General features: G+C 50.0%; 1 protein-coding gene across 1 annotated transcript; it reads left to right on the forward strand.

Moving 5' to 3' along the window:
* The first annotated feature begins 1,087 nt into the window (after positions 1-1,087).
* AKR1B1 (aldo-keto reductase family 1 member B) lies at positions 1,088-11,825 on the forward strand. Its single transcript, XM_011359534.2, has 10 exons — positions 1,088-1,247; positions 3,774-3,941; positions 4,670-4,786; positions 5,757-5,834; positions 6,124-6,246; positions 6,763-6,869; positions 7,190-7,271; positions 7,841-7,924; positions 9,640-9,722; positions 11,417-11,825. The coding sequence occupies exons 1-10, from the start codon at positions 1,182-1,184 to the stop codon at positions 11,457-11,459; spliced, it is 951 nt and encodes a 316-aa protein (XP_011357836.1). The 5' UTR covers positions 1,088-1,181; the 3' UTR covers positions 11,460-11,825.
* Positions 11,826-13,635: the final 1,810 nt, after the last annotated feature.

Consider the following 13,635-nt stretch of genomic DNA (forward strand, 5'->3'; position numbering starts at 1 on the left):
GGGGCACTTTTTTAGAATCGTTCAAATGGAAAATCACTAGAATAGAGTTTAGAGAGGTCTGTTTCCTGAGTCATTACCAGCAGACATAATTCCCAGTCTTGCATGATTAGGGGAAAGATTGGAGGGTGATGGAGCAGAAAGAGCAGGTTTGGGGGAGGACAGAGCATCATGGAGAGAGGTTGTTGGAACGAAACAAAGATTGTCTTCAAAGCTCTTCCGGGAACTTTCCTTTGGTTGTATTGGAAAATAATGTGTCTTTTTACCTGCCAATTAGGGCTGATCGATTTATTTAGCATCCCTTTATTTGAAGTACTTGAAGCTTTACTATCAAAGCTAATTTTTCTTTTGTGGGTTTCTGCCTTGAATTCACTTTTTCTGGAATTTTGCTAAATGACTAGATTTAAACGTGCCACTTCAATAGAGTCTCGTTTTCTAAAAGTTTATTATCTTCTGTGTGTGTTCTGGATCAAGCTCATGGATGCTTCCTAACCTGCAGAAATGCTGGATTTTGGAAGAAGGCTTGCCGAACCAAACCCATTGTGCACAGACGCTGCTCACAACTATGGCAGGGTGTGGAGATAGCCCGAGGAGCTACACAAAGACGGACTGGGCAACCCCAAATCTCGAGAAGAGGTTCTGCAATAAGATTGCAAGTCAGTTCTCTGACAGGTATCTTCCTAAGAGCAAAATACCCTAGAAGATAACCTGCAGTCAAAATATGGTTCGCACAAATTAAGGAGCGGGTATCGTCAACCTCCCAAAGAGCGTGATATTGGGCTTGAATAACAGATAGACGAACATATTCTTCGGACCCTTAAAAAAAAAAGAAAGAAAGAAAGAAAAGAAAAGAAACCAAAACTCCCTCCCAGGCTACTTATTTGTAGGACGTCTTTTAATTTTGCTAAAGCATTCGCATTTCCAGGCACCACAGGGGCTGGCGAGTTCTCTTGCTGCTGCGCGGGTCATGCCCCAGCAATCTGAGCGGAAAAGTACGGCCCACTAGGCCCTGACGTAGCTCCAGCGGCCGCACCCTGGGCGCGGGCGGGCCAATCAGAAGCCGCCTGCGCGTAGCGGCAGCCAATCGAAGACCCCGCTGCTTCCCGTCGCACCTATTACCAGAGGGCCGCATCTGCAAGACGGCGGCGCGGTCCTTGCTCCGGGGTTTGCGGGCTTCAGCAGTCATGGCCGGCCACATCATGCTCAGCAACGGCTCCAAGATGCCCTTGTTGGGGCTGGGCACGTGGCAGGTAGGGGCCTTGAGGGGTGCGTCCCGCGGGGCTTTCTTCGGGCTTCGAGCAGCCTGGGGCGGGGAGCGACCTGGAGCGACCTTCAGAGGGCGTCCGGCCTGCACGGAGCCACGCTCGGGCTTGCCCGGCCCGCGGCGGGCTCAGCTGGGCCCCGCCGGGACCCGGGAGCCAAGGCGGGGGAGGGAGGCCCTGCGCGCTAGGGACAGGGGACTTGCGTGAGGGGCTTGGGAGCCGCCCGCGGAAGGCCGCCCGTGTAGACACTTGGTGGATGGGGGGGGACCCTAGGCCACACCTTGAATCCGAACCCAGCTGGAAAATCACTAAAAGGGACCGAAAGGAATCGGAGGGAAGGGGGTGCTTCCCGAGCCCCCACTGCTCTGGCCCCGGGACGGAGACCCGGGGGAGCCCAGGAAGTGGAGCAGAAAGGGATGGGGGCCACTGAGCGCCAACTTTCCTCTCCTCAGGGCGCTTGTTGCGCCGCCCCTTTGTCTTTCTTCTAAATAGTTTGTCCTTAATCATTTCTATTTTTCTCTCTTGGGAATGAGCATCTCAAGGAAGCCCGGAGATTGCAGATAATTAAATTAGGTGGCACGAATTTACCCGGGACCCATTCATTTTCATGTCCCCAGACGCGCAACGCTGAACGCCTTTAGCCAGGCATGGCACTTGGGGTTGTTATGTGCGGGGTAGAATTCCACAGAGAATCTGGGCACAGGTGGTTACCACCAATGGAAAACTCTTAGCAGGCGTCGGTATTAAAATTGTCTCCAGAAACCTGAACACCGCTGAAATCTCTAAACAGCGTCCTTTAGAAAATGGTTAGGGATAAAATGGCTAGCTTGATTATCTGAAAATTAAGGGGTACAGAGGTATTATGGACACTGAGGCAAAACCCAATATTTTTAAGCCTCTTAGAGTTAGTTTCGGGTATTATATATTACTATATATATTCCACAGCTATGACCCAGGTTTCCCCAGAAACTTTGAATATGGGACTGGGCATTGGATATTTATGCACAGACAAGAAAAAGACAGTATTGTGTGCACTTTGACATGGTTTGAAGTAGAACAGTGGACAGTTTTTACTTTTGCCCTAAAACCTGCAGTTGAAAATTAGTAAACATAACTTGAAGAAAAGGATCTTGGAGTTCCCTCACATGGAAAGTGTTTCTTGGCCAAAGTTATCAGAATATGTAATTTTGTGTTTCCTCCAAAAAGTCCAGTGGTGGTTGGCTCTAAGGCTGTAATTGAATTATGACCATGATACCGAGTTAAAGTCCATCTGCTGCAGGTTATTCTCTTGGAATGGATGCACTTGTTCGCATGTTCTGTCCCCTCACCCGTTCACAGCAGCTGATGCCCAAACAGCAGATGCTCACAGCTGCTAATGCCCCTGGGGAGTTTCCTTTTCATTCTTTCCTACCCTAACCCTCCAGAGGAATGTGCCCTATTTAGTCAACTGGTGCAGAAGTGTTTATCTTTCACCTCTCTGGTCTGAGCAGGAGGTGGAGTAAGTGTCCATGCCATCAACCTGTGCAGCTTGATGGCTATGCAGGCACTTCCCCCTACTCAACAGCCAGGCTCCCCATACCTGTCCTGGTTACTCAGATGTTTTGGGCACAGACAGCCATTCAGTTTCTTTGCAGCTCTGTCCACAAACCATATGGTGAGCTTCCAGGATTCTTACACAGCGAGAATTGAAGCCCAGGCCTTTGAATCTGCATAAGGAACATTCTTGACTTTATGATAATCTCGCAGAACTGCTTAAAAACAAGTGATTACCAGTATCTGAATTCGTGCACGGAAGGAGAAAGTAAAGTGCAGGTGTTTACTGATAGAGCTCGGAAACCAAATGGGAATTGGGTTTCTCATTTGGGGAAAAAACAGTGCTTTTTGAAATATTTTAAGCCAGGGGTCCCCAACCCCCAAGCTGCTGACCGGTACCAGTCCGTGGTCTGTTAGGAACCCAGCTGCACAGCAGAAGGCTAGCAGCGGGCAAACGAGCGAATCTTCATCTGTGTTTGCAGCCAGTCAGCGCCAGCATCACCACCTCAGCTCCACCTCAGATCATCGGGCTTTAGATTCTCATAGGAGCACTGGTCCCTTGTGCCAAAAAGGGGACTGTTGTTTTAAGCTATTTGAAGGAAATGATATTCTTTGTGGTTCTGGGAACCTAATAGACTCAGATGAGGGGAGAATATTTTATACAGCGGTTTGTAAATCAGCATGTGAAGAAACAAGGAGCGAGATGGCTTTGGCACATCTTGTTAAGGGGACCTGTGCTGCTATTAAGCCTTTGTCAGATTACCATAAAATGAAGCAGCGTGGCATTTTACCTCATTCTGTCTGAGAGCAAATAGTTTAGAATGTGCTTCAGAAGCTTCCTTTGGCTTTATGTAGCTGGCATAGGGACAGGCACTTCAGCGAGAGCCAGTAGGGTCACACTGGCCTTCTTCCTGGGTTGTGTGCAGACTGTGTGTTTTGTTTGTTTTGGGTTTTAACTCCATGCCTTCTGTTGCTTTTCAGTCCCCTCCAGGCAAGGTGGAGGAAGCTGTGAAGGCAGCGATTGACTGTGGGTACCGCCACATTGACGGCGCTCATGTGTACCAGAACGAGAGCGAGGTGGGGATGGCCATCCAGGAGAAGTTGAAGGAGCAGGTGGTGAAGCGTGAGGACCTCTTCATTGTCAGCAAGGTGCCGTTCTGCAGGGGAGCCTGGGGGATAGAGGTGTCGTTCATGTTTATCCATTGAGGGCATCAGCTCAGGAGCCAAGGTCATACTCTGGGGCTTCTTAATACAGCTACAGTTATCACTTGGCAGGTGATTCTTCCAGAGGAAAATGTGTTGACTCTGGACCGTGGAGGGCTCCAGAGCTTGCCCATTCATGGCTGGCAGGTGGATGGGCATTCCATCTGGATCTATCGCTTAGAGCCCCTTGCTGATGAGGCTCAGGTCGCGGGTTGGTGCTCCCTTCCCAGGGAGTCGTCTTTGAGGATCGAACTTGGTTCTCATCTGCAGACTGGATCTACACTGCCGACCACCGTCTTTTACCTGGAAGCTGTTGGTGTCCAGAGGACACCTGCTGGGTGGGTGAGGCTGGCTCCTCGAAAACCAGCCTAGTGAGAAAATCGCCCTGAGAACTCATGTATAGGGCCTAGGGCTGGCGCGCCGACCTGTTCATGCTGTTTTGTGCCTTTAGTTTGGTGTTGAGAGGTGCCCGTGACCTGAATATCCTGCCTGCCTTTGGAAAGTTAGGATCCGTAATGTGAAATGGAATCTCCATTACCACCATTTATAGCATCATGGTGACTTGGGTTGTGGGGAGAGGAAAGCGAATCCTTTGCCTTCAAGCCCTCTGGCTCCACGCCAGAACATGGCTTCTCCAGCGCCGGTGATAAGATGTGTTCTCTTGCTGGCTTCAGCTGTGGTGCACGTACCATGAGAAAAACAGGGTGAAGGGAGCCTGCCAGAAGACGCTCAGCGACCTGAACCTGGACTACCTGGACCTCTATCTTATTCACTGGCCAATGGGCTTCAAGGTATGGGGCACAGGGTTCAGGTGTAGCTTGATACGTGTTAGACCCTCCTTTATTAGCCGGTTACGAGTACGTATATGCTGTATGTGTGTCTTTACTGCTCAGGGTATAGTCCTTAGAGCAGCAGCAGTGGCATCGCTTGGGAGCTTGTTAGAAACCAGTCTCAGGTCTCACCCAGGGCGTCTGAATCTGAATCCCAGGGGGCTCAGATACACATTACGGAGTTTGAGGTGATTTGGTGATTGTATCATATACAACTTAGGGATAGCAAACTTGGCTCGGGTGACATTTCTGCACATAATCCTTGGACGTTGTCAGCGCTCCCCTTCCTATGCATGTGTATGCATGTGGATTCCTACATTCTAGACACGTGCACCATTCTATCGATGAATTTACGGGCAGCGTAACTCTGCATGCACAAAAGGAATCTAATGTTGTTATATCTTTTACCTTCATTCCAGCCACAATTCAGTTTTGTTTTGTCAGAGAGATGGAAATTGTGGCCTTTACCCCATAGCTCTATTTTATTGCACAATGGTGTATCAGAGCCTGATTTTATCTTTTTTTTGTTTGTTTGTTAAATCTTAATTTTTATGATAAGCCTACAAGGTTTGGTAAGGTGACAATTCATAGGCCAGTGATTCAGCCAGGACTTGGACCCTGTGAGTCCTGGTCCTGAGTCCTTTCCTCACCCACACTCCGGCCCATGGCGGGGTTCATCTCACTGACCAAGAATGGTTCGTCTGACAGTCAGCAGCAGCCCATTTGTAGAATAAGCATCTGGGGGCGTCGGGAGTTGTCTGCCTTCTTCTCCTTCACACTGACACACAGATTTGTCCTTGATTATCTTCTAAAAACTTAGCCGGCTGTTGTAGTTTAGAATATTTTTAGAGCTTTGCTTTCAGAGATGCAGCTCCCACGGCAGCTCTAGGAAGGGCTGTTACTGAATGTCTGTTTTTGATTTTAATGACAGCCCGGGAACGATTTGTTTCCATTGGACGGAGAAGGCAACGTGATTCCCTCTGATACTGACTTTGTGGACACGTGGGCGGTAAGGCCGTCCCTGGTTTGGCTTTCTTCCTTGCTGGTTTTCTGTTGTCAGGGTGTGACTTCTTCTGCTCTGCCGTTTTTTTTCCACCGCATTTTGTTCTTCTGTCACCGTTTTTGCTCTTCCTGGCTCATTAAAGCCAGCCTTGCTTTTTTCTTGGTGTCTTTTGGACTTCTCAAAGGTCTAACTCACTGGCATGGGATAGTGAGGGTGGGGCTGGTGCAGAAGATGCTTTGGATTCTTGTCCTTTTGGGCACATGTCAGCAGCAAGCAGACCCTTTTCCGTCTTTAGGCCATGGAAGAGCTGGTGGATGAAGGGCTGGTGAAAGCTATCGGAGTCTCCAACTTCAACCATCTCCAAATCGAGAGGATCTTAAACAAACCTGGCTTAAAACATAAGCCAGTGGTTAACCAGGTAGGCTTCCAGCAGAGCAGCTGGTGTGGATGGCAGGCTTTTGTTACTGTGTGATCCCGGCAGTCATTTCTTGTCCGTGGCACCCTGGGAGTAGCCAGGAGGCGAGTTCGAGGGCGCTGGCAGAGTCCTCATTCATGATTCAGAATGACAGTGGCACATCCGGGGGTGAGACTTGTAGGAGAGAGGAGGGCTTTGAGCCTAGCTTGTGGTGGTCAGGGTCTCACAGATTAGCAGTTTATAGACATCGAGGTCCTCAGGCCTGTCACAGGTGATAACTGGCCAGAAAATCTCTTAGGGCCTGTGGCCGCAGTACATCGGTAACAAGATTATTTTGTTAGTGTCAAGGCCACCAGCTGGGAAACGGAGACAGTTGTCACAGCTTATCTGGGAGACGGGATGTTGGTTACACATAATTTTCTATCTTGTGAGGGAAGGGGCTTAGCATGGGAAAACTTCTGTGTGTCCCATCACCAGTGCCCACACTGCTGCCATCAAACCTCATGTTTCCATTTGCAGATCGAGTGCCACCCATACCTCACTCAGGAGAAGTTAATCCAGTATTGCCAGTCCAAAGGCATTGTGGTGACTGCCTACAGTCCCCTCGGCTCTCCTGAGAGGCCCTGGTGAGTTTCCATGGGACAATGTTTTCTTATCAATTGGTGAGGATTAGAAATGGCTAAAAAGAAAAATTCAGCATCAAGGAGGATGCTTCTGGGGCTCATTTGCAGACCTTCCCAGGAGCCTCTTGTTGGGCTTCCTGCTTGGTCTTTTTAGTAGCAAGAGACCTGCTCTTGTTCCAAAGGGTTGGGAGTTCATAAGCAAACTTCAGATCAGGACACTGGTGGCTGCCCTCTGAGGTTGATGGGTGTTAGGGTTAGGGGAGCTGGCTGCCGTGAATGATGGTGATGATAGCTGCTCACGTGGGCCATCTTTCCGTCTCCAGGGCCAAGCCTGAGGACCCTTCCCTACTGGAGGATCCCAGGATCAAAGTGATAGCCGATAAGTACAAGAAAAGCACAGCCCAGGTACGGCCATTTCCGAGCTCTCGTGACTGCTCCCAGACCGTCCGTGTTTGTGGTAGGCCCAGGGAGCCAGGAGGGACAGATGACCGAGCCTAGTCAAGCCCTCCCCAGAAGTGCAGCTTGGGGTCCTGGGATGTGTGGTTGAAAGGGCACCGAGTGGGGAGTTAGAAGACTTTTGTGTGGTCCGGGGGTAGTAGTACCTGCCCTACTACCTTCCTCGGCTGCTACGAGGGTCAGCAGTGGCCCCTGTAGGTGAAAGCCCCTCCCTCTTCAGCAGCTGCACGGGACACTCTCTTCTACCCCATGGTGGTGTGGGTGGTCGGCAGTGAAGGGTCTCCTTGCGGGTCGCACGTCGGGGGGACACGGAAGCGCGTGACGTGGTTGGTGAGAGCAGGGCTCTGCGGCCAGACCTTGACCTCGCTGGCGCTGGGTGTGACCCTGACATCTCCGCACCTTGGTTTTCTCACACATGAGGTTCTGGAATTTCCCCCTCTGGTTATGGATATATAGAATTAAGTGAGATAGTGACAGAGTTCACGGCGTACGTGTACACGCGGCACATGTGTTCACAGGTTCTGATCCGGTTCCTCACGCAGAGGAACTTGGTGGTGATCCCCAAGTCTGTGACACCCAAACGCATTGCTGAGAACATTCAGGTAAGGTCCCACCTGGTCGGCCCAGGTTTTCCTGGGAGGTTCTTCACAGGGCCTCTCATCCCGTCTCTGCAGGGTCGTGTGCGGGACCCCCACCCTCTGTCCCCTCTCAGCCAACCGCAGTGAGCGCACGAGCACACTGCAGACTGAGGACGGTAGCTCCGTGCCTCAGTGGCCGTCCCGAACACGTGCACTCCTATGCCGAGACTCCTCAGTGACAGTGTTAGCCCTGAGAAATGTCATTCTCCAGTAACACCCTGTGAGGAGTTTGCATCAGGGCTTCGTTAGTTCCGGTGCCTCAGTTTCCCCATCTGTAAAGCAGTACCTAATTTGAGGGTTGTCATGAAGATTAAATAAGATACATCAAAGGAAGGGCTTCACACAACGCCTGGTACCTTAGTAAGTGCTCAAGAAGCGCTGCTGTCCTGGTGGTCGTCTGTGGACTGCAGACCCTCCAGGCCATTAGCCTGCCCATCACTTCTGCCAGGACTCCACCCCACAAAGGGCAGAGGAGCAGGGCTGGCGTCAGGGCACCAGCGAGATGTGTCCAGGGCTGGTCCCAGGGCAGATCCCAGGGCAGGTCGGCCTGCCTCTCACCCAGTGGGGGAGTCTGTGCGGTGGGGTCAGTGGGTTGAAGAGCAGCTCCAGGGGTCCCGCTGCCGGGATCCTGGCCTTGCTCTCTCCACCTAAGCTTTGGTTCCAAGCAGCTGCTCCCACAGTGAGATGCCGATTTTGCCTGTTCCACTGGCCACAGGCTATGGCTCTAACATGCGTCATTGGTCCCCTGGGAGCCTGGGGTGAGGCCCGGGGAGGGGCGGGGAACATATGGTGTAGTAGGGGAGGATTTCTTCCTTCTTCAGATGTTCTAACTAATCGAGATAAAGTGGTCAAACCGACTGCGGTGGGAAACACATATCTTGCTAGAGATAGATCCTTTGTTTCGTATTTTATCTTTCAAGGCTTTAGAAAAGAAACATTTTTAAATGACTAACCTTATAGTAATATGTTAGTTTCGCATCTTGCTATGTAGTCTGTGCACATTTTGGCACAATTGTGACCACAGGTCTGTGGCAGACTTTGCCTGCACATCCTGTGATCGGCGCTGAGGGTGCTCCAGGCTCGCCCGCTGCTGCTTGGGGCCTGCCCGCCCACCTCTGTGCCGGCCACGTTCTCCCCAGCAGACCGGTCCTCATGCGGATGGTTCTTCTCCTGTCTGGCCCTTTCTGTCAAAACTGTATGTGGCTTCTTAGGCCTGTCTCACATCCCTGACCACAGCCTTCCGTCCTCCAGCCAGAATTCCTACTTCCTCTGGCCTTCCTGAGTGCTTTGTGCAATGTCTTTTACACAGTGTGCAGTTAATTATCCCTTTTATTATAGCTGTCGTCCTTCCTTTGCTTCATTGTAAAACTGAGGCAAAGACGTGGCTTACCCATCATCGTGTTCCCTGGTGTTTGTCACAGTAGAAGTGCTTAGTGGCGGTCTTGAAATGAACTAAATGGAGTAAAAGGTAACATTTTGCTTGGAGGTTCTGGACAGGAGGGACTGTTACAGTTCCCAGCCAGAACATACGGCTCCTTCGAATAGTAAACATAGTGAAGTCTCCCTCCCCCTGTTCCCGCTCAAGGCAGCTGCTTATCAGCGGTCCTGCACAGAGTCGCTGGAGATGGTCTGTGTTTGAGCTTTACTTTCAGAGGTACTGGATATGTTTTTCTTTTTAGATTTTTGACTTTGAACTGAGCAGTGAAGATATGACCACCTTACTTAGCTACAACAGGAACTGGAGAGTCTGTGTCCTGAAGAGGTGAGCGAGTCCCGGGAGGGTATCAGATGCTGCAGAGCAAAAGCCTAACTCCTGAAGGCTGTAGTGTCCAGCGCTGGCATCACAGAGGTGCTCACGTTGGCGCATTGCCGTGCGTTCTCATCCATGTGAAGCAGCCGACATTTAAACATCTGTCTGCTGAGCTACACACAGCCAAGGGGAAGATGCCAGGGCATCTGCTCTAGTCTCTTCTCCCGGCCCAGCTGCATTGTTGGCCTGACCTGCAGTAGCCACATATTTTGGCATTTAATTTTCAAATCTTAGCGACTCATCTGAAACCAGAGGATCCCTGGTGGTTCCTGCCCCATCTTCCTGGGAGAATTTGCCTGTGACTCTTTATGTTATAATGTTATAAAGGGGTTTAGTAGAAAGACTGTGGTGCACAGGGCATCAGATTGTCCCAGCTCTGTCACTAATAAGCCACTTGACTCTGAGAAAGTCGCTCTACCCCTCTGACAGGCAGTCACCTACAGGCCCTCCAGCTGTTCATTCACTGGTCCCTTGTTTTCTCTCTGATTTGTAGTTTGGAATCTGAAGGAATCTGACAGTAAGGTTGTTTATTTTCTCTTCCTATCAGTACAATAACTAAATGAAGTTTAAACTCCTTTTCTGCTTTGAAGAAGAAACGTCCCATTTTTCAGTGGAGACTAAGAACCTCCTCTGTCACTGTTGTTATTGTCTGAGCTCTCTGACTGTTTCTACTCTGTCTCTTTGAGTAGTTGGTTACTCTTCTAAGCAAAACTCAATCTTTCTCTAAGACAGGGTAGGGCGGTGGCTTCCTCTCTCCAGCCTCTGCTCTTTCAGCAGTTCAGAGTGGCATTCCCCCTGGCAGAGGTCCACCAAGTTTGCATCTTGGGTAATACTTCTGTGCTTCAAGTGTGAACATGCCCGGTGAGCATGTTGCTATCACGCCATGGCCTCACATTCAAAACAGGCCACAGAGTTTACCACTGGCAGCCCCAAACCAGGGCCCTTCCTGATGTCCCCGTTTATTTACATTAATGGTATTTAACCTTTAGACATTAAAATCACTTGGCTCTGGCGGGCAAGAGAGAGGAGAAGTGAATCATTCACCGAGTTACATCTCTTTTGCTTTAAGAATCTGTATCACTCATTCAGTTCCCTTTTCCGCCCCACTGCTGACATAGGGTACTGAAGTTCTCGAGTGGTTTCTAATTGGTCCCTTTACAACTAGACTCTTTCCACTCTCCAGTGCCATTCTGGAAACTGCTGTTGGATAATTCTGTGGGCTACTGATATTTAATGGGGATAGATCAGGGCTAGAATGGGGAAGGAGAAGCTGTCTCCAGTATTCCCCAGGTCACGCAGGAGGAATTTTCCTAACTATACATACACATACACATACAAAGTTTCTGGGGAAACCTGGGTCATAGCTGTGGAATATATATAATAGTATATAATACCCGAAACTAACTCTAAGAGGCTTAAAAATATTGGGTTTTGCCCCAGTGTCCATAATACCTCTGTACCCCTTAATTTTCAGATAATCAGGCTAGCCATTTTATCCCTAATCATTTTCTTAGGGACGCTGTTTAGAGATTTCAGAGGCCTCTTTCTGCCCAAATTGCGATAGTCGTCATTTCTATCGTTTTGTAGTTTGTTATATTTGAAATCTCTCCTTAAGTAGTTAACATGTTCCTCTTTTCTCCTGGCAGCTTTTTCACCCACAAGGATTATCCCTTCAGTGAAGAGTACTGAAGCCGTGGGTGCCTGCTCTGCCCCAGCGGACCTGCTGCCGCTTTTCCCGCCTCATTCTTCTGTATGTAGCATAGTGTGGCCCGTGTCCCTCAGTGGCGGGTCTGCGACCTGCACATGAACCGCCAAGGCCTTGGCCAGCTTGGTGTCGAGTCTGAAGAGCAGTGTCATACATTAGAATTCTCTTTCCGTTTTCTTTGCCTTTCTTGTCCAGCTGAGGAAATGTAACCATGATATCCTTTTCTGACTAACTCGAATCTACAAAGTGAAAAATAGTGCCACTAACAATTGGATTTTGACTGTTTGGAACTATAATCCTTTCAGCCAGACTTCTTGCCTCCAATAAAAACTTTTGTGAGTTTGATGCTATTTGTTGAAATGATTCATCGCCTTCTGTACCGCTTGACCTCTATCTCATCGATCCCCATAAAGCAGGCCATTCAGCTCTGCAACAGGCACAAGGACTTGGCACCTTTCCCTTTAGTGGAGACCCCTCACCCCAGCACTTCACCCGTTTAGCTTTAGGGTGGCGGGTCTCACCTGGCTGCACGTTGGAGTCACCACTTTAAATGTCTGGACCTTACCCATGGTGGTGGTCTGGTCCCGGGGAGGGGAGTTACCAGGACATCTCGCATTTGTAAGCCCCCCAGAGGATTCTAACAGGCAGCCAAGATGAGAGCCACAGCTTTAGGGCCAAGCCAGGACATAAATGCTTTTGTAATTTCAGAAATGCCTCTGTTCCTTCTACCGGGGAAGGCCAAGCCCTGTTTCCTAAGCAGCCTCCTCACAAGAAACTGCTCTCGAGCTCGTAGTCCAGACCAGGGAAGAAAAGCATCAATAATTGGTATCCAGTCAGCTCGTGCTGCCACAACAAAAGATCATGGACTGGGTGCCTTAAACAGCAGAAACATATTTCTCACAGTTCTGGAGGCTGGAAGTCCAAGATCAGGGCCATTGGGTTCCGGCGAGGGCTCTCTTCCCCCCTCGTAGACAGCTAGGCACCTGCTTTCTCCCTGTCCACGTGACAGAAGGGTGACTGCTTTAAATGGGCTTACAAAATTAAAGGGCCCCCTCCTTTTCTTGTAACCTTTTTAAACCTACAAATACTGTTGCTTGTTTTTATTAATAGGGCTTCCTTGTCCAGAATTAAATCCACAAAGGCCAGGAAAAGGATGGAGTTAGAAAGTGCTGACTTCAGATTCCAAGATGACAAGTTGCCCTGTTGCTCACTTGATCGGATGATGTTAGCCCCTAATTGAGGTGGCATTAACTGCTTTGTAGGTTATCCACGTGTAAGTAGTTGAGCAGCAGCGGTTGCTAGGCCTCACCCAGGGGTGTTGGAGAGCACCCAGCCCCTGAGCGGAGGTTGAGAGGACACAGAGCTCACCGGCACACTGCCTGCCAGCCCTGGGCCTGGGCCCCTCTCCTCCTGGCACCTGCTGGTCAGAGTGTTCCAGCTTCCCCTGTCGGATACGCAGGTCCCGTTCTATTCCAAGTTAAACTGCAAACCTCTTCAGTCGCCTAAATCATCAAGAGCAGACTAGTTTCATTGTAAGCTATGTCAAATCCTCTGTGACCTAGTCTCCCCCCGCCCCGTCTTATTTCTCCAGTTAGTCAAAAACTGGCTTAAAAACACTGGGAAAACTTTAAGGTAGTCCCAAGAGGAGTTTTTAAATCAGCTGCCTGCCTTCTAGATCCCTGAGTGAGAGCATATCAAAACAAGACTGAAAGTCAAACAAGATAAAAGGCCCTGCACTAGCACTGGCCCTGCTTTCTAGCAGAGACTCAGAGGAACGCGTGCCCAAGAAGGAGCCTGGCATTTGGAGTGTGAGGAGGAGGAAGCAAAGGCCTACCTACAAAGGACTGTTCCGTAGTTTGAAGATAAAACAGGATCATTGGCAGCCGTGGGCCTGGCGCTGGCACGTTGCTGCTGGAATGTGGCACGAGGGAGCAGCCGGTGAGGCTGTTCTGGGGCCACTTCACTCCAGCGCTGACGCTTGATCTGGAGCTCGAGCTGAGTGAGACACGGGAGGGTCTCCATAGAGGCAGGTGCCATGGATGCCTGTTTGTCCCTCCTACCCTTAGTGGAACTGAAACCCTGTATCTTCCGGGGCAGGTTCCAACCCAGCCTCAAAGCTCAGGTGGACTCACCGTCATGAATGAAGTGACCCTCCAAGGG

Source organism: Pteropus vampyrus, unplaced genomic scaffold, assembly GCF_000151845.1.
Source record: "Pteropus vampyrus isolate Shadow unplaced genomic scaffold, Pvam_2.0 Scaffold48, whole genome shotgun sequence".
NCBI classification, from domain to species: domain Eukaryota; kingdom Metazoa; phylum Chordata; class Mammalia; order Chiroptera; family Pteropodidae; genus Pteropus; species Pteropus vampyrus.